This window comes from Pangasianodon hypophthalmus, chromosome 7 (genome assembly GCF_027358585.1).
Source record: "Pangasianodon hypophthalmus isolate fPanHyp1 chromosome 7, fPanHyp1.pri, whole genome shotgun sequence".
NCBI lineage: Eukaryota > Metazoa > Chordata > Actinopteri > Siluriformes > Pangasiidae > Pangasianodon > Pangasianodon hypophthalmus.
In genome coordinates, this window is record NC_069716.1 from 14,281,405 (window position 1) to 14,302,495 (window position 21,091).

General features: G+C 40.6%; 1 protein-coding gene across 3 annotated transcripts in view; it reads right to left on the reverse strand.

The window, feature by feature from the left end:
• The window catches only part of drp2 (dystrophin related protein 2), a 139,616-nt gene that overhangs the window by 34,884 nt on the left and 83,641 nt on the right, over positions 1 to 21,091 (reverse strand). For all 3 annotated transcript variants that reach the window (XM_026917773.3, XM_026917772.3, XM_026917774.3), the window contains 9 exons: positions 17,326 to 17,482; positions 13,639 to 13,759; positions 13,164 to 13,432; positions 12,153 to 12,299; positions 11,201 to 11,279; positions 8,342 to 8,402; positions 6,870 to 6,931; positions 6,447 to 6,521; positions 5,388 to 5,589 (listed from right to left, as the gene is read on the reverse strand). In XM_026917773.3, coding sequence (XP_026773574.1) covers positions 5,388 to 5,589; positions 6,447 to 6,521; positions 6,870 to 6,931; positions 8,342 to 8,402; positions 11,201 to 11,279; positions 12,153 to 12,299; positions 13,164 to 13,432; positions 13,639 to 13,759; positions 17,326 to 17,482 — 1,173 coding nt within the window. The remainder of the gene's footprint in view (positions 1 to 5,387; positions 5,590 to 6,446; positions 6,522 to 6,869; positions 6,932 to 8,341; positions 8,403 to 11,200; positions 11,280 to 12,152; positions 12,300 to 13,163; positions 13,433 to 13,638; positions 13,760 to 17,325; positions 17,483 to 21,091) is intronic.

A 21,091-nucleotide genomic window follows, 5' to 3' on the forward strand; every position in this document is an offset into this window, starting at 1 on the left:
GTTGGTGTAGGCGGTGGATCTTCCATTCAACTATCATCATCCTGCGCACTTTTTGGCAGACTGCCCCTATAAAGTGACTACCCTGGTCTGAGTCCATGTACTTTGTCAACCACAAGCCAGAACAGTTTGGAAGTACCATTGGGCCTACTTGGAGGTTGTGCTCATCATTGTTTTTTTGTTGTGGCTAAATATGGTAACAGTTTTTAGGAGAACTTGTCTGCATCATGAATCTTTACTCTGTTCTCATCAGGGACTATTTTTCCTCCAGACTACACTTCATTTTGAATTTTCATGTCATTCATCTCGTGTGCTCACAAGACTCACAGTTTCACTTGCATGCCAGTTCTTTTTTCCTTTTTGTTTCCACTTGAATTTTAGCCAATTATTTAACCCCTCCTTGGTCAGCATCCTCATCTGGGGCTTTCAGTTCTGCCTGCTGGGCTGATGTGTTCAGAGGTAAACTCCAGATGCTATCAGCTCATGTGCTGTTTTCACAGCCAGCCTGCGACTCATTAGTTGTTCACCACTTATGCTGACCTATCAGTGTAGAGTATCATTCCTGCTTTGGATTGGTCTCACTGTCAGCTGTCTTTGCCCTTCCTGCATCTGAACAATCTCAATGCACTTGTGTTCTTCATCAGTGTCTGAATGCACAGCAGTTTGGCTGGATTGACTGGGCATACCTTTTTGAGGATGATGTTGGGCTGTTCCATTATGTTCCAACATATCCAGCAGATTGCTATACCTTGTGACACTCAGTCCATCATCAGCAGAGTGTGAACTGCATATGGCTGTATGATGATGAGTTTCTGTTCCGCCACTAGGGTTGAAGCTGGCTCCACAGCTAGAAATTTGGCATGAAAAATGCCCTCATACATGATCATGCACCCAGTTACATTTAGTTTGACATGGGTCTGTCGAGATCTACATGCTGCTGAGTCAGTATGGCTGTCATTATGCTTATGAATGTTTGGCAGTTTGGTAGGTTTGCATGTCATTTGTGCTGAGGTAATCAAGAAAAAATTAATTTCCTGATGTTAGCATTAGTACACAGATATAAGCTCTCCTTTCAATGTTTATAAAAAGAGGAATCTAGTCCTCTGAATTTCTGGCCTCTTTCAAATTTCTGGCAGCATTGCCATCATCCGTGTCATCGAGTTTGACACTAAGGCTAATTGCTTTGCCTTTACATTGATTCTCTTGATTCTCTATTTGTTGTCTTTATTTTTTGTGGTATTTCTTTTGGTAATTCCTTTGCATAATGGCCTTTTTCCAGAGATATAAAGTCTCTCATTCTGGCTTTAAACATATTCCATTGTATTTCCGCTGCGTCTGGCTTTGTCTGCTGCTGCTGTCTTATCTCCTTATCAGTTTCCTTCCTGGCTCTGCTCCTCTTTACACCACAAGGACTCTATGGCACTGTTACATTTCTGAGCTACTTCTTTTTTCAACCTTTTCAAGCTCTGAGTTGTTGGGCTAATTCCTTATCTGCAGTAATGTTTCAACGTCTTCTTCAGCAAACATTTTTATGTTCAGATGTTTTCTTATTAGAAAACACTTCTACATATTCTGCACTTCTACATGTTCTTCATATCATACAACAGGTGATTGCTTTAAGACTACATGGGAAACCCACCTTCCCCTAAAATTTCATTAAAATGTGGCAAGGACATTTTTCTATATTAAATGAAGAAATGTGGCTATATTATTTACCACTCTTGGTGAAATTCAAGATTTTAGCAAATCAAATGATGGATTTTGCATAGAAAAAAATAACTCAACATTTATTGGACAGTGTGCTCTTCACTTGTCCCACCCGGACACAAGGCTTCTCAATATGATGATTGGGAGATCTCTCAAAGGTGTAGAACCTTATAACCAATTGCCAGTCATGGGAATGCTAATGAACATGACTGACATCTAAAACTTAAACATATATGCACCGAGACAGAGTGCTCAGCTGCAGCAGTCAGTCAGTAGCCTAATTAATAATAGTTTTACACAACTAATATAGCTTGTTATATTATCTTTGTAATTGGTAAATATTGTAAATAAATTGGAAGTATAAAGTTATGTTTGATTATTTGTGTTTTTTGTTTATTTACAGGTCTAGCTAGCTTGTTAGCGGTTTAGTTGCCGTTTACTGCAACATGGCAGGCACTACTAATTTTGTTGTAATTTTGTATAATGATGTTCACGTAAAATGTTGATCCTGTAGGTTTACTTTCAAGTGTCTGTTTGCAGCTATAACTGTATAACTGTATTTGCACAATGGCAGAAATCCTAATGCTACTTTCTTTTGAGAGTTTTATTTTCTTGCTGGAAATATGCCAACCACATCACTAAGTTGTGCAACAATGGTTTTATGGTATTGTGTCAAAAATCTTCTCTGTTATAGACCCACTTAGTAAAAAGCATTACATAGTCACTTACTGCCCATGTTAATGTTCCTGCACTAGGCCTCCCACAGTCCAATTTTTCACTTTTACTCTGGTTTGGAAAATTGCCAACTTTTCTCAACAATCACAGCACAACAGTCCTTCTCTACACAAACAATACCGCCTTTACTTCCAGCAGATACAGACTTAGGACTTTGTGTATGCAGTATAAGAGCACCCAATTTAGAGATTGGTCAAACAGAAGTTTCAATCTTGCATGTAGACTCAATCCTTTCAGAGTGCCCATGCTGAGCACCTACAATGAGCATGTGAGCATCAGAACCTGACCACGGAGCAATGGAAAAACATGGCCTGGTCTGATGAATCACATTTTCTTTTACATCTTGTGGACAGCCAGATGCTTGTGCGTTGCTTACCTGGGGAAGAGATGGCACCAGGATGCACTATGGGAAGAAGGCAAGCCAGTGTGATGCTCTGGGTAATGTTCTGCTGGGAAACCTTGGGTCCTGGCATTCATGGATGTTACTTTGATGGATGTTACCTACCTAAACATTGTTGCAGTCCAAGTACACCCCTTCATGGCAACGGTATTCCCTAATAGCAGTGGCCTCTTTCAGCAGGATAATGTGCCCTGCCACACTGCAAAAATTGTTCAAGAATGGTATATATATATATATATATATATATATATATATATATATATATATGTACACTGCCCGGCCAAAAAAAAAGTCGCACACATTAATATATCATTGAACCACCTTTAGCTTTGATTATGGTGCACATTCACTATGCCACTCTTTCAAAAACTTCATACAACATCACAACATTTATTTCCATTCAGAGTTACATTAATTTTTTGCCAAGATCTTGTACTGACGATGGGAGAGTCGAACCACTCCAGTGTCTTTTCCAGCACATCCCAAAGACAGCACATCCCAAATGGGGTTAAGGTCAGGACTCTGTGGTGGCCAATTCATGTGTGAAAATGATTCCTCATGCTTCCTGAACTATTCTTTCACAATCTGAGCCCTCATTTTATGCCCATGCCATCAGGGAAGAAAAAATCCATTGATGCGATAACCTGGTCATTCAGTACATTCAGGTGCTCAGCTGACTTCATTTTATTGCCCCATAATGTTGCTGAGCCTAGACCTGTCCAACTGAAGCAACCCCAGATCATAACACTGCCTCCAGAGGCTTGTACAGTGGCCACTATGCATGATAGATGCATCACTTCATGTGCTTCCTTTCTTACCCTGACACACCCATCACTAAGGAATAGGGTAAATCTGGACCTGTCAAACCACATGACCTTTTTCCATTGCTCCAGAGTCCAATCTTTATGCTCCCTAGCAAATTGAATCCTTTTCTCCTGATTGGTCTCACTAACAAGTGGATTTTTTTATGACCACCCACTGTTTAATACCAATCCTGTGAGTTCTCCTCACATTGTGAGTGTGGAAATGCTCTTAATTTCACTATTAAACTTAACCGTGAGTTCTACTGTCTATTTTTTACGATTTGACTTCACCAAGCATTTAAGTGATCTCTGATCATGGTCAGTCAGGATCTTTTTCCAACCAAATTGTTTCCATGAAGTTGTCAGTTCACCACTATCCTTCCAGGTGTTAATAATGCATCGGACAGTTCTTAACCCAATTCCAGTTATTTCAGCAATCTCCTTAGTTGTTTTCTTTGCTTGATGCAGGCCACTAATTTGACCCTTCTGAAACACAGTAACATCTTTTCCATGACCATGGGATACGTCTTCCAACAAGGTTGTTAAAGAAATGAGAAGCTACTAACTGCATCAGTTAGGGTTAAAAGAATTATCATCAGCTGAAACACATTAATCACTATAGTAATTATCCAATCAACAGCTCTTAAGTATTTGCTGATTTAAATCCAAATGGTGACTTTTTTTAGGCCAGGCAGTGTATATGTATATATAGGGGGTCAGGGTTCTGTGCAGGCCACTCGAGTTCTTCCACTCCAACCTTGGCAAACCATGTCTTCATGGATCTTGCTTTGTGCACAGGGGCATTGTCATGGTGGAACATGTTTTGCCTTTAGTCAAATGCAGCATAAGACAAAATCAGACACAATATAATAAAGTTTACCAATAACAGTCTCTGAGAATAGAGAATAGAGAATTATTTGTCTTGAGAATCCACATTACTAAAGCTTTTAGTGGCCACTCAAGTTTATTACTATGTAACAGTGAGTAAGTGACTGATCACAAGCATCACAGTAGCCCAGTAAATGAACAATGCAGTGAAGTGGAATAGCTGTTGGTGACCAAGACAGATGCAGAAAGGACTGAATGCCCCTATTTGAATCACTCACTAAACATTATCATTCCTATGCACCCAGCTCATTTCCATTCACTGCCTGTATCTATCGCAACCCAAACTACGCAATTTCTGTAATTTATGTTTAGAGTGAAAGCAGTGATTCCCAGCCATTAGCAGCAGGTAGTTATGAGACATTAAACAAATTCAAACAAATGTACACAGAGTACTGGACGGTTACTGTGACAACGCGTGAGAAGAAAATTCATCTCTGTCCCTTAATTTTTGAAGGAAACTGGGATTGAAGACAAAAAGCCGGATAGGGAGAAATAAATATATACCTAAGAGTCTGTTTAGGTTTTATTTTAATGTGAACTTAACATTCTCAATTAAGAGCTTTGGCAGGGAGATCAAGTATGGAGACTTTTGACTCTATCCCACATACTTCGATTGGCTTCCTGCCAATTTAGATCTTTCTTTGCCTTTGTCATGATCTGTTTCACTTTACAGAGAGGCTCTTAGGTAGCTCTAATATTAAACAATGCATTAAATCAGAGTAGTGAGGTACAGGAGCCCTATCTTGAGAAGCACCCAAAGATGGAATGGGTATGACAGGAAGACAAATGAGAGTCAGTGTATCATGAGGTCAAATCATATCAAAAAATAGCAAGGGCCATGCGTAATGGGATAGTACCTGTCATAGACGTTGAGCAACCAGTTGAGGCACATGTCCACACAGAGTGGGATATTGATGAGTACTGATCGCTCCTCCTCCAGCTTCTCATACAGAGCAGTGAGGGTGTGGATCACCTCCACCACATCCATCATGTATTCACTATGTTGCAGGTCCTGCTCTCTGAATACCTCAGCTATGCTGGTCAGTTTCAGCAGGTCCACTACACACACACACACACACACACACACACACACACACACACAAAACATATAAAACCTACTCACATTTTGCACCCTAAAAGAGTCTATCTAATTAAATTCTTCTTTCCTAAAAGTAATTTTCCTGTGCCAGTCAAGAGAGGTCTATAGATTTAAGGCTGTCCAGTGGTGTCATGTCTAATTGGATAAGATAATGAGATGATATATCATGAGAGTAGCTGGAAGGCTTTCAGCCCTTAAGAGAGAGGAGTAGGTATTGCAGCCTTTATCTTCACAGCAAAGTAATACAGTATATGACAGAGTTACTACATCACTCGCTTAATTAATTATCCTAATGACAGAGACTATTAGAGACTGAAATAAAGTGGTGGAGAAGAAAGAGACCAGGAGAAAGTAAGAATGAGTAAGCAAGGGCCCCAGAAGAGAGAGAACAGGAATGAGAGTAGGTGGAAAACATAAAGAAAAATGACAGCTGTCTCAGTAGTGCGCTAAGTGTGTACTTATGCAGTATTATTAACTCCTGAAAGGGGTCAAGAGATGGGAATTAGGCAACTGTGAAAGAGACTATTCTGCTATGCTATGCTCAGTTGGTGTGCTTCAATGGATCCATGTGTGGCAGGAGGGCCAGGAGCAGTCGATCTGCTCTACACCTGAGAGAGAAAGTCCCTGCATGGGACAAAAAACCTCAGTCTGCCAGTCCTGACAGAATGAATGAAGGATTCCACTGATTTCTTGAACTAAGCTGTTTAATGACCCCCTGTAAGATGTATAATTGCACTAATTATTAATCTTAATTAAGCAGCATGAACTTCACTGGGAGAGAAAGGACATGCAAAAAAGTTTCACCACGCGCACATACATCTTAGAGCTTTCTGCACTCGCCGTAGCTTCATGGCTGTCCGGTATGCTGAGAATTTGATGTTGTTCAGGTCCGCTTTGAGAGAAGTAAAGCACAGGTAAAAGAGAGAAACATTATTAGGATTATGAGAACTACCTATACCCATTGACTAAGAACCCCTCTCCTGCTCACAAATATAAAATGATGTGGATGCCCTTGTGGAATGCTTGTGGCATAGCAGTTGACAGCATCAGAGTTTGGGGTCTCTATGTCAGTTACCACACACAGAACATGTCTTTTACTATATTTATTAAAGGTATTAGATGCAGTCATATGGGCCCTATTTGGAGACTCAGTAGGTAAATGGGTTTTAACGAATGAAAAATTGCTGTAGTGTGTTTCAGGAGCAGTACATAAAGTTAAATGACCATTTGGTTGTATTACCCAGTGCTTGATACAACTCTGTCATCTTTGGATGGTCCCAGCAGGTTGTCTGTGCCTGGTGGCTAGAGCAGATGACACAAAAGTGAGGCAAAAACAACATAACAAAGGAAGAAATCATTGCAGATTGCGAGTTTGAATCCTGACGATGTCACAGTCACCCAGGACTGGGATTTCAAGAACCTAATTGGCTGTGTTCTCTGGGTGGGAGGGATGGCATTATTCTCTCATGACAATCAGAGCAACACTAGACAAAAGTGGCCATCTGTGAGCTCATGCATACAGAAGATGGCAGTTAGTGCTCTCCTCCAAGTGTGTTGAGCTGCCCTGTGACATAGCATGAGCAACAATTTGTTAAAGATGTGAGGGCTGGCTTCACATGTCTCAGAGGAAGCATGTGATAGCCTTCACCCTCCCCAGTTGTTGGCTGTCATGTGACAGGGGACAGTGAGCTAATAGGTGAGAATTGGCAAACAATCAAATTGTGGAAAATGCAGTAAAAATAAGCCAAATAACATAGAATCAAAGAAAGTCAAAATAAGGGTGTGAAAGTTAAAGGACAGCAGGGTCAAAATAAGAACATAGACATTGGAGTTGGAGAAGATTCTATGAGCCAGTGTCCACATGATGCAAAGCACAAACTAGTCTGTGCATGTGATGCTCATGTGGTTCAACATAACAGTTTGTGTCCTACTCAAATAAACCACTAACAGCTTTTAGCTACAGCCTGCATTATTTATCAAATTCACTCGCTTTTGAATAACAAACAGTTCAGGCAATCCACTGCTCCTGTATCACTGTGCCTGCTAATATGGCAAGAAATAGCGAAAATGAATTAATAATGAGAACAAATAAAAGCACAAGGCATCCCAGAGTGGACAGTTTGTCATGCGCTGTGGGGCCATTTGCTGTGCATCATTACCTGAGAAGAGCTTACACTGATCAGCCAGAAACAAAGTCCATCTGTACTTTCCTCCTGTGGCTCACATGCACAAGCCACCACACACTGCAAGGCATCACTTCCCACAGCTAAAGACTGTAATGGGATTAGTGAATAAAAAACTTTTGTAGAGATGTGTTGATGGATCCCAATTGTGAACACAGAACACAAAAGCTAAACAAAACATATCTCAGCCACTGGGTAGTATCAATAATCCAAACAAAGCAGAAAGCCCAAGTGTCTTCCCTAAAATAGGCTACTAGGGACATTAATGTCACCATTCAGGCTTGATTGACTGATATCTACGGGAATAGAAATGGGCTGTGAAACACAGCAGACTAACAGACAAATGCCCAATGTTTTCGAAATAGTATTCATATCAAAGCACAATAATCTTCTGCACCAGAGAACAGTAATTGTGCTTTCATGAATTTCCCTTCTCTCTCTTTGCCTGACAACCTGACGTCTTTCACTCCTGCTTTGTCTCATGGCTGCCACTGCACGCTGACTACAGATGGCTCCCAGCTGAACTTACTTGATGTAGTATGGCACTTTGTTTGGGGATATAGCACGCTCCCAAGGTATCTGCACTGAACCTGAAGAGAGAGAGGGAGAGATTGTGGAGAGAGGGAGAGAGGAAAGAAAGACAGAGAGCAATATCACTCTGACGAGCATGTCATGCACGAAAACCTATTTGCAAAATTCCAAATGGCACAGGTCGAGTTCTTCTACGTGAACTGTAATGCACAAAAGACAACAACAAAAGACAAAGGTGTTTAGAATACATAAGGGTGATTTGACAATGAATAGTGCTGTAAAAGAATTATGTAGTAGTAAAGATGTCCCAGCTGTGTCATAAAGTTGTGGCCAAAAGTTTACATACACCTATGCTAAAGCCGTTTCAAGGTCAATTTTTCCCAACTCCACACATCTCATGTTACCATACATTTCCTGTGTTTTGTCAATTATGTCAGGCAGCAGAGACAGCTGCAGGTGCAGGTTAAAATGCTTTATTTTAACTGGCAAACAATTCCAAAAACACAAGGCAAATCATGTTCGACCTTTTGGCACTCTTTATGTACTCCAGGTTCTTGTGGTCTGTGTAAATGACAAATGGGTGCAGTGGCCCCTCCAACCAGTGACACCACTCTTCTAGGGCCAACTTTATAGCAAGAAGCTTCCTGTTACCAATGTCATAGTTGGACTCTGCGGACGATTGCCACAGGAAGGAGCTTGGGTTTCTCTCCAAACCTCTGAGACAGCACAGCCGTGTCTCGGATGCATCCACCTTAACTATAAAGGGTTTGGAGGGGTCCGGATGTTTCAGGATGGGGCAGTGGTAAACGCCAAATCTTGATATTCAGGAGTTGTCATGTCCACCATGGACAATTCTTCCCCAGACCATCAGAGGGCACCCTCGCTCATTTTTGAATTTCGTCTTTTGTTGTCTGCTCCATTTCCTTCCTTGATTGTGCTCACTTGTTTTGGGTTTCCCCATTTAGATCCCTACTCAAGTTCTGTGGAGCATTGTGTGTGTCTGTGCATAGTTGATATGGTCGCCGGTATGTTATGTTATATTTCATGTTGAGTTTTCTTTTCTTTGTAATGCCTTGCCTTGCCTTGTCTAATCTTAGTCTAGTTCTTTGTTTTAGCTGTTCCAGTTTTTTGGGTCCTTTTCCAGTCTTTGCTTGTTTTTTTTTTTTTAGTTGCTTTGTTATTAAAAGGAATTCTCCAATTGCATCTGACTCCCGGATTCCATGACAGGAGGGGAATTTCCACTGTGGAATAGGATTCAGGACTTTCAACTGAAGTGGAAGCAACCAATAGGATAGGGACCTGAAGGTAGTGTGTTAGACATTGTTTGGACCAGCAGGTGATTTTCAGCAGGCCCAAGAGATCTGAGGATTATGGGTGTGCATCCAGGGAAATATCAGAAACTTGGTAGTTACTATGACCAGGAACAAGAGGTGTTCATGGTGTAGTGCTCTGAAGTGAAGGATGAGGGGTTCAGTGCAGAAGGTGATTAACCCTCCCCCAATGGGTCCACCATCCAGAACATGTCCAGGCAAACAATAAGCGGAGAAGCGAGTGAGAGTGTGCCGCTGGTGCAGAAAGTGGTGGCATCAGCATGATGGTTAGATGAGCTAACCTGGAGTAGATCATGGCTAACTGCTGCTGCTCTCCAACAAGGCAGCCTTGGGCCACTAAAGCCTGTTTCCAATCAAGCATACCTGCTGCTTTGCTCAACAAGCTTGCATAAACAGAAACTCGAATCAATGTGACAGGCAGGGGAAGATGTCTTCAATGGTAATGCATAATCGTAAATGCTTACATGATTGCTAATCGTAAAGTCTTACATCGTAAAGTCTTACATCGTAAAGTCTTACATGATTGCTTTGTATACAGCAGTTGTGTAATGCAACGTAATGCAACTTATTTGTATCTGTTTAGTGCTCAAAATATTTGTATCTGTTTTTGTATTTAGATTTAAAATGCAAGTGAGCATGTCTATACAGAATTTGTTTAGTTTTTTTTGTTTTATGTGTGTTTGTTTGTTAAGCCTGCCATTATGCCCTGGAAACACTAGAAAACACTGAGAAAACAGGCCTACTGGAAAAAGAAGACGTTTTTCGTTCACAAATTATTACAAGTAGATTCATAGAACATGATTTTATTCAGCTCCTGAACCAGACACCCTGTGGAATTTTCTGGCAAACTTTCTATCTTCTATCTAATGTGACTCAGTAAGCCAGCTAATTTTTTCAAAGTACTAATGTGTTTCCCAAATCAAGAAACTGTTATTTAGGCTACAGTTTTTTTAGGCTACAGAGGCTTATTTAATTTAAAATATTAAATAATAATATTTTACCAGATTTACCTTGGTGTTTTATGTCTGTATGACTTTGAGAAGATTTTCTTTTAATGACCAAAGTAAATCATAGTTGGGGTGGAAATTTTGCTGAAATGAATACTTCACCTACTGTTCTGGTCTGTATTCATATAGTATGTTCAGATTCAACAGATAATGCATCCTAAATAATGTATATGTATTTGGTTACACCCCTAGTATACACATGCCATCTTTAGCTCCCAGAGAGTCACTGCTCATCACCAACACTAGCCTTGATGTTCAGCATGATTCACTTTCTCAGCAAGTCCTGCCATGGCAGATGGGATCATTCTGCATGCAGTGTGAGATTCTATCCCATAGATCTGAATCTCTAAAGTGACAGGAAATGTGACAGCCACCTACGTTGCTGCCTCAAAGTAATGTGCTGCTGCCACATTACTATTATTCAGTCATTCCCATAAAATTCAGCTCAAATTTCCATTTACTAATTTCCAGAGAGGTGCTTAATCTGGACCGACCCTACCCCCAACCCAGTGTTCTTACTAGAGAGGAAATGCTGTGATCCAGGGCCAAAGTCTCTGTGGGCATCCTGCAACTGCTTCATGCGTTCTTCTATAGAACCCTAAGAAGATAAAGAAGGAGAGAAAGAGACAGACAGAAGACAGCAGGGAGAGAGCAGCAATAGAGAGCAGATGAAGGGGGTGAGTTAGTAGGCAGCAATTAAATCCACAAAAAGCTTGCTAAAATTCAGTCCATGTCTGAACATTCTCTCCCCACTTGATGCTCACTTGAGAATTTAGTACAAATAATAATCTGGCTTTATTTACAAGGGATTGAATTTGTAACATGTAAATGATCTCTAAATATAACAAAACATGGACTGATCCAATGGCTAGCAAATCTATTTATGCAGACACAAAAGCCATGAACACACATTCTCTCTCACTTTGTCTCCTTCCTAGGTATTTCAAGGACCTTGTGAACCTGTCCTGTTCCTATTCAAGTTAACTATGTACATGATGGGGCAAAGACTAAGTCATGAAAAAAATCTGTTCAAGATCAAGGGCGTATGTCAGCTAGTCAAAACACTTTTTTTTGTTTGCTTCTGTGTGTCTCTGCTTGTGTTCACTGCACTTGAATTGAACTGACTGAGCAGGCTCTCCCAAAGCTAAAGTTATTATTTATTTAAAAAACACAAGTAGAGTATTAGACTTTAAAACACATTACATCTGAGTGAGTAGGTCCCAGGCAGGAACAGCAGATTGATCTATTTACAGGATAGGAATTTATCACTGAACTCACACACGCACACACATACATACACACACAGTCTGATACACTACCACATATCCTTCACCGACTCACTAGCCTGCTCCTTGACTACCTATGTTCCATTTTGTTGTCTTTGTCCATTCTTTTCCCTCTGTATCACACACTAATTGTGACCATATTGCCCAAAGATGTTTAGTGACAGTTACAGGCAGGTGTTGTCTACCTGCAGCAGCTTCCACCTGCTGTTGAGCTGCTCAAGGGCACGAGCATTTTCCATGGACAAGTGCACATCGGAAATGGCTAGCTGGTGGGCCAAGTCATTGATATGCTTCATGCCTTCCTTGACTTGAGTCAGCTCTTCCTTAAACAGCTAAAGAGATGGAGGAGAGAAAAAGAATGGGGGGTGATATGGAGATAAGTGAGGGCTACCAGCATGGTCAGTCTCACTGCATACTTGAACAGCTAGAGATCTGATCTCTCTGTGGAGTCCTGTCGCTCTTAATGCATGCTAGCACAGTAGCCCTGACAGCACAGCAAGGAAATACCAAGCAAATAAATGATCCCAACCAATCAGTACAGAAGGTGAAAAGAGATACATTGACAGAATAAAAGGTAGAACAACACCTAATTTTCTGCAGTCACTTTTCAGTTAATCCACTTAAAAGTATCACACTTTTATAAGGGTTTGCTCCCAAAGACCATTCTATTTACTGATATGCAGTTAGAAAAAAGGGTTCTCCACTGGATAGTTAGAAAGTCTATGCTTAAATCCTTGAAACCCTTTTTGAAAGGGAAACCCTTTGTTGTGGGGTTCTACATAGGACCTTTAAAAGTTTAGACAAAGTTAAAAGTTAAACCCTCCAGATTTAAACAGAAAACCAATTATCCTCCGGTCCATGTGAGCTCAGCTGAGGAGCAGTGAACTTGCAGCCGCTCGAGAGAAAAACTTGTAAATGCATTAGGGTGGGATGATGTTTAAAGACAAAACCTTAAACATGTGTGCTGCATTATGTTATAATGCTACTGTATACACACAACTCCAACCAGTGTCCTTCTCAGGAAAAAGGCCACAGAGTAGAAGTGGGGCATTGTGGTGCATTTCAGAAAATCGGTTGCAGTTACCCCATACTGAGAGCAAATAACATCTTACAAGTTTTAGAGATACCACTTGGATCAATCTACATCATTACTGCAGTCATTATGGGTCCTATTAACAATCATGTACTCTCAGTACCTTTGTTGCATCGATGTGGTCCTGCAGTGAATCGATGAAGAGATCTCCCACAGGCTCCCAGGCGTCCCTCACACCATCAGCCTGCTCCAGAGCATGGGACAGCTCCTCCATGGCTGCCTGCACCTGCAGCAACCGCTCAAGCGTCCTCTCCATGTGTCGGTGGCGATCTACACAACGCGCTGTCAGCTTCTCCCACAGGTCACTGGCCACATTAGCCTGTTTCCATACCAAGCGGCTCACATTCTGCATCCGCCGCCTTGGAGACAATTCTGTACAGAAGAAAGGGAAGAGGAGAAGAAGGAAGAAGAGAATTGAGGTGAAGAGTGATTCAGCTCCAGTTTCTGACCTATATAAAAGATGATGTCCTGTCATAATGTGGGCTCACAGTAAGCATCTGTACTGAGGTATTTTTAAAAATGTGTGGACTTTGAGGTAGCTGGTGTGTAGTGGAGTGTGGTCAGGAATAGCAGCAGACCTTTGCCATCCGGTAGCATTTCATCAGGTTCCTGGAAGGGATGCTGGGCTAAGAAGGACTGTGCTGACTCCAGTACTGAGTAGATGAAGGGCCCTCTGGACTTCACATCCTCCATAAAGGCCTGTATAAATAAGCCACAGAAATCTCTACTGAGTGGCACACATGCATACATGCACATATAGAACACACACATTTCTCCCAAACCACAAACCCTCTTACACTTGCTAGCTTGATGGCTGCAGAACAAAATATGGAGACCCAAAACCCAGGGGTGACCAGCCAGCCTTACAACAAAGCAATTATCTTAGAGAAAAACTTTTCTCATGAAGTTTCAGCACACATGAAGAAGGGAGGCCTGGATTGGAAAGCTGCTCACACTACCCAGGACGAAGAAGTTCCCTCATGCCCTGAACCCTCAACTAATTCCTACTTGGCATTTAAACAGTGAAAAAGCCCCATCTAATTCCCACCGGTGCCAAGATTTACACCACTCAGTTAAATTGATACTGTCTTGGTCTTCAAACAACTGTTGTTTGTATCAAGTGTGGCTCTAGCTTGGTTGGGATAAAAAACCTGTTGTCACACTGTCCCTTTGTGGAGACTGAACACTTGCATCTAGAACTACTGACTGCTGTCTTACAGTGCATGCTAGTAATAATTCACTTACTGTGCACACTGTGTCTCCCAGACACTTCAGCTCTAATCCCATGTTATTCAGTTGCGAAAGGCCAAACAGGAAAACCTCATATTGCATGAAGCAAACAGAAATTACTCGTTCCATGCCGCACAATGGTTTAGAGCTTCTTCGCCAAATAAACCAGACAGCCAGACAAAAGCATTATTGTCCTTATCTTAAAATGGTCTGCTGCTGGATTAAGAAACATGATAATAAAGACTAGAGACTCATTCAAATTACGCAAACAAAATTTATAATGCACTAGTGGTGGCAAATTTGAGTTAAAATCCTCCTTTTATCCTCAAAATTACTAACAGCTTTTATCCTTGGGGTCAATTTGACCCCAGCAATTTAAACCTTCAGAATATGATTTTTACCCAAGTTTGTGTGTCAAGTACTTCATGTTTATTTGCCCACTACCTAAATAGCCCTTTAAATAAAACATACACCCCACCAACCCCCACCTCCACCCCCATAAATCCAGAATATCTATTGCACGACTATGACAAAATATGCAAATCACCATAAAATGTCACTAATTGTCACAACAGGAGACGACAGTGGCTCTGTCAGTGAAGGCAAACATTGAAGATGTTACCTTCTTGTTCTTCATCGCAAGAAGCTCAGAGGGAAGCTCCAGCTTGTTTTTTCTCATTGTCCCCTACATGGAAACCTTTCTTTTTCAGCAGTTCCTCACCCAGGGCATACGATGTGAAAAAATTATCACATGTTATGACCATTCAGTCCTAATACCACCCTCAGCGTATCTGGTGGCTCTGGGACCATTTTGATGACATTAGCAGCACTAAGTCTACCGTGCCATTCAGGTGGGGAGAGGGACCGTAATAACCTTCCATTTTTGGAAGGTAATGTGTCTCCTGGTAGTTGAGAGACAACGGGAGGGTCAACACTAAGAGTATCATTCTCATCAGAGGAGGATGCTCATAATCAGGATTCTCCTCAACATTATCCTCGGTCTCAGACACATTCTCCTCTATGTCACTTTCACTGTCAAAGAACTGTGACAAAACCTTATTGACAGAAAACCTTTGCTTAGAGGTCATTTTCAATTAAGAGAGAGAGCATAAAAAGAGAGCCCAAAGAGCACCACGAGAAATTTTTCTGAAGGCTGCTGTGCAAGCTTTTATGTTTGCTCCTCCCCTATGCTGGGTGAACTATCAATGTCCTCGCGAGAATTATGTTTTCCCCTTCCCCATGTCATGCGAACTATGAGTGGTTCTCGCAATACTACAGGTACGGTTATGTTAGGTGAGGGCCCTAAAGCAGAGGGAAGTTTTTTGAAGATTATAAAACTGTATGTTATAGTGACCTCAATATCATCCAAAACAACTGTGTGAGAAATTTTGATATTTCTTATACGTTTTATACAGCTAAAACAGCCTGGGGTCAAACTGACCCAGAGAACACTGATGCTACAAAATGGGTACAGGACAATGAAAACATATCATCATGCTAATTTTGTTTACCCAGTTGTCCCAATTAAATTAGGAAAAGTCATTAAATAAGAGGCAAAAAAATATGTCATGTATTTAGAGACGTTAAACATTGAATGGGCTCAAATTGAGCCCAAAGATAACAGGAGGGTTAAGTTTACAGAATGCAGAATTTCTTCATTGATCTTTAAGCTTTTACCATATACTTAAATGGACTAAATATACTAAAAGAGAGCCAAAAACAAACAGGTAGTGCTGTATGTATACACACACATACATACACTACCTGTTTGTTTTTGGCTCTCTTTTAGTGCTCTCTTTTGGCTCTCTTTTAGTTCACATGCTATCAACTTATAATCAATCAATAACTGACACTTGAACAGGCCAGGTCATTTTTCTTTCTGCTTTCTGTCAAAAACAAATAGAGTATTGTGATGTTCTTGGAAATACAGTTCTGTGGTCATACAGTACATTATAAAGGAAACAGACACAGAAAAGAGGACATTTGGAAACTGTTAAAAGAACAGGACTATGAGGGTTAGGTGTGAGTGGGAGGCTGGGGGGTGTCTGTGTGTACGCTTATGTGGAATATCAGGGTCAGTGGAGGATGTGTGTGTGTGTGTGTGTGTGTGTGTGTGTGTGTTTGTTTGTTTGTTTGTTTGTTTGTTCTGGAATTTAACTTGGAAGGCTGATTTCACAACCAATGTGATGGCAGTAATAGAAACATCCTTATATTTCCTTATATTGTATCTATCTATCTACATCAACCCCTTTCTCCACAGGGCTTTAAATCCACAGAGGCACAGCAGTGTACAGACTGACAGCACTGTAAATTGAAACAAAGGTGGAAAGATTTTTTTTTTTCCACAGTAGCAAAGAACCAATTATATTGTGTGGGTGTGTGTGTTTGTATGTGTAAGTTAAAGTACAGCAGGAGTCTTACTTTCTTGCTCTGTTTATATATATATATATATATATATATATATATATATATATATATATATATATATATAAAATACAGCAGGACTTATAGACTTATAGTTTTTATGCATGTATATATATATATATATATATATATATATATATATATATATAAGTCTATAAGTCCTGCTGTATTTGTTAGTGACTATGCATTGCTAATGCCATATTACATGGGTCGTTCCATTCCAAAACCACAGACAAACAGCATATATCCATTCAATATATTCCATGTGCTAATTTTGCTCTGTTTGGATTTCTTTTAAGGGGATACAGTGAGGCTGTCCACAGGCAAGAAGAAGAAGGTTTAGCAATGCAATTGCTTGATAATTGATTAGTATCTATAGTCAGTCTGATTACGTGGGTGAGCAAATACTCTAGTGTAATTATTATACCACAGCTCTTATTGCTTTCCTGTACCCTCAAAAGTTTATCAGTTTACTGATTTGATAAATGGGTGGATTAAATGCATTAAGCATAAAAGATCATAGCTAATTGAAAAAACGTAAACTAATCTGAGGGGAAGGTGTAAATGTTGGTGTACATTTTGTGTTTGTATGTGTGTTTGTGTGATACTACCTGGTGGAAATCACGCTGGTGCTGCACAGCCCCCACATCACCCCCTATAGGCAACTGTTCTGATAGCTCTTCATCTTTAGCTGTCAGCCATTCGATGATTTCCTGCAGTGACAGCTGCAGTTTCCCACTGTTGTCTGAGAAGGCCTCCAGACGCACCCTGGCAACACCATATACACATTTACAATACAATTAAATATCATGCCTCTAAGGCCATGGCACAATATACAAGACAATACAAAGTTAATAAATATAGGACTATATAAATTACAAATAATGCAAATATTGTATACTATGGAATCTGTATACAATATTCTGACATGACTATAGCATTTTCATTCATCTGGAAGAGAACACTGTGAGGAATCACCTTTACAATGGCATAAAATATGCCATAAATAAAACATCCAGTCCACTGCCAAGCATGGCTGGGATTGTCTCGGTTAGTGCTACATCAGTATGACAGCTGAGGTTGAATGAGTGAAGAGGGTAACAGGGCTGTCCCCGTTTACTGTTGAGTCCTAGCATGGGTCCACCACTAGCAACTGGATCATGGCCACCCTGCAGGATATCGTTTGCAAGGCCTCACATGACACAGTAAGAGTAAGAGGTGCTGTTACACTTTTTATTGAGTTTATACTTATCCTAGAACTAAGTTCCCACAGTTATACAAATAACCTTACATTTTCGTATTTTTCTAGATGAAGTCCTCATTCTCACTGCAAATGTGTTTTAGTGGCTGTGAATAAGAAATGGAATTGAGTGCAGTGCTTGGGATGGGAAGAGTTGTACTGTAAGTAGGAATGAGAGTCTGTAGGTTTATAATGGATGGTAGTTTTCAAAGTAGAAATTTTAGACATTAATATTGTGTCTAAAAATGTTATGCTTGAACCAGGGTAAGCAATACTCTATTTATATTCCGGGGCTGTGTGGAATATGGAGAAAGAAGAAATAAAAAGCTGGAGTTATTTAACCATGTAGGTGTCAATGGCAAAGATCAATGTACCTAATAAATAGTGTGAGGAATATGTTCAGTAAATTGCTCAAAAAAAAAAAAACCTTTTTCTTGACAATACCAACAAAGAGATTTAAATAGGAATGTCTTAGTTAGTGCCCATGCTGATGCCTCTGATCTGATCTAAGACTTAAAATTGTAGCTAAAGCAGGTGTGTTAACACATTCTGATAATCTTAAGAGAATGTCAGTAGATTCTTTTCCAGGTGTACATGGAGAAAATGTCTTAGAGCTGTCAAACCATCTTCATTTGGGATAACTGTGTACCAGTGGTGGCTGGTAGATTTTAAAATAGGGGAAGCACAGGTGTCTGTTATAAAAGTATTATGTCTATATATCTCTACGTTTTATCTGTTTCATCTGTTGGTCTAGCCTCCTGTTTAATTCTCAGTCTCTTCTCATAAGTAAGAGCATAAAAAGACATTTCTAAAATCCGGTCAACAAAATTAGTAGTGTCTGCCATGTCATGCTATAAAGCAACTAAACTGCTAACTAGCTGGCTAAATTTAACTGGAACTTGATGTGAATATTTCAGCTTTTGGTGTGGACAAGTAGCAAAGAATTGTGTAAACCTTGATCTTCAGCAGTACTGCATTACTTAACAGGTGAGGTGACAACTCCACAATTACTGAAATAATTAGTCACTAAATATACACTACATGACGAAAAGTATGTGGACACCTGACCATCATACCCATATGGGGTCCATTCTTTTGTGTAGCCACAAAGTTGGAAGCACACAATTGTCTAAAGGGCCTAGCCCAGTCTTGTTCCAGCATGACAATGCTCCTTAAAGCAAGCTCCATAAAGACATGGTTTGCCAGGGTTGGTGCACAAGAACATGAGTGGCCTGGACAAAGTCCTGACCTCAACCCAACTAAGCACCCTTGGGATGAACTGGAACGCTGACTGCATGCCGTGCCTTCTGGCCCGACACCAGAGCCTTCCTTCAGGAATGCTCTTCAGTAATCCCCACAGCCACATTACAAAATCTAGTGGAAAGCCTTCCCAAAAGAGTGGAGGCTGGTATAGAAGCAAAGAGGGGAACAAGTCCATATTAATGCCCATGGTTTTGCAATGGGATGTTCAAGGACAATAAGAGGATGATGGGCAGGTGTCCACTTTTGGCCACATAGTGTATTAATACATGAATTTCACTGTGTTATTTATCACTGGCAGCAGCTGTTAGGGATTGTTTGTCATTTGGTCTTACTGTCTTAAGAGTCCTTCGGAGGCCACATACATTCTTCACAGGTTAAGGACTTACTTTTAGGGCTAAAATTCTTTGTGAAATACTCTTTGACAGAAAAAAATCCTAATTTTAGGAAATGTATGTTTTTTTATAAAGACTTTCTCCTAATTTGGCCAGTAATAAGATACTTTTAGTCTTTTTCTGCAGGTCCTGACTAAGAACATTCCATTTGAAAACTGAACAAGAACACACACACACACACACACACACACACAGTTCTAACAAGACAGATGCAGAAGGGAAGAACTCTATACTGCATTCTGTGTAACCATATGGTACAGTCAAACATGCAGCAATTAATGATACACTCTTTTTAACTGATTGTGTGTGACCATGTGTGTCTAAGCCAAAGATTGACAGAACCTTCATATTTGTAACATTGGCATGTTTGTGTATAGTGGAATGGTATCCTCACCTAAATCTGTGCGTATGTTTTTGTGTCTATCAGTATCTGTTTTAATAAAAGCCTGTCCTCATCCCTTTGCTACTTCTGGCCCAGATCTGTGCTCAAACTGCATCAAAGCAGTTCATCCACTCATGGTCCTCAGTAAGCAGGACACATGCACAGTCAGAGAAGTACACATCACACCTATGCTCAAGGCAATGCACCACACACTGACTAAAACAGCGAAGCTTTGCTTGCACACATTCTGTCCAAGGGGGACACAGTGGCTTTCTGGTTAGCACTGTGCCTTGTACCTCCAGGGTTGGGGGTTCAAATCCCACCTCTGCCCTTTGTGTGTGGAATTTTCACCCAGTGCTTTGGGGGTTTCCTTTGGATACTGCAGTTTCTTCCCCCAGTCCAAAGACATGTGTTGGATAGGCTGATTGGCATTTCCAAATTGTCTGTAGTGTGTGTGCATGCGTGATGGTGCCAGTCCATCACAGGGCACGCTGTCCAGGGTGTCCTCTATCTTGTGGCCCCCACGTGACCCTGTGTAGGATAAGCAGTACAGAGAGTGGATGGACTGATGGAAATTCTGTTCATGTCTCTCTCCATCCATATCTCTGTGCAGCAAATCCACTACAAAAAGGGTCTTCAATTTTATTCAAATTCGATTTTTATTTGTATAGAGCTTTTAACAATGGACATTGCCACAAAGCAGCTTTACAGAATAAATGGATTCAAAATATATTGTAACTATGTGAATTTATCCCTAATGAGCAAGGCAGAGGTGACAGTGGCAAGGAAAAACTCCCTGAGACAATATGAGGAAGAAACCTTGAGAGGAACCAGATTCAAAAGGGAACCCATCCTCATCTGGGTGCAACAGATAGTGCAATTATAAATAAATCCTTTCTATTATTGTGTGCTATATGGACAAATAGTGCAAATGTGCAACCAGTAAATTCATCACAGTTTTCGCAAGAAGTCCGGTTGGTTAAAATCTATCCACCATCCACTGATGGAGTCCTGAGTATGAAGCTGCTCATGGCAACTGCAGCCCCCAAGCCACTACAGCAATCGCAGTCCCAAGCCGTCACAGTATAAATCCACAGTAC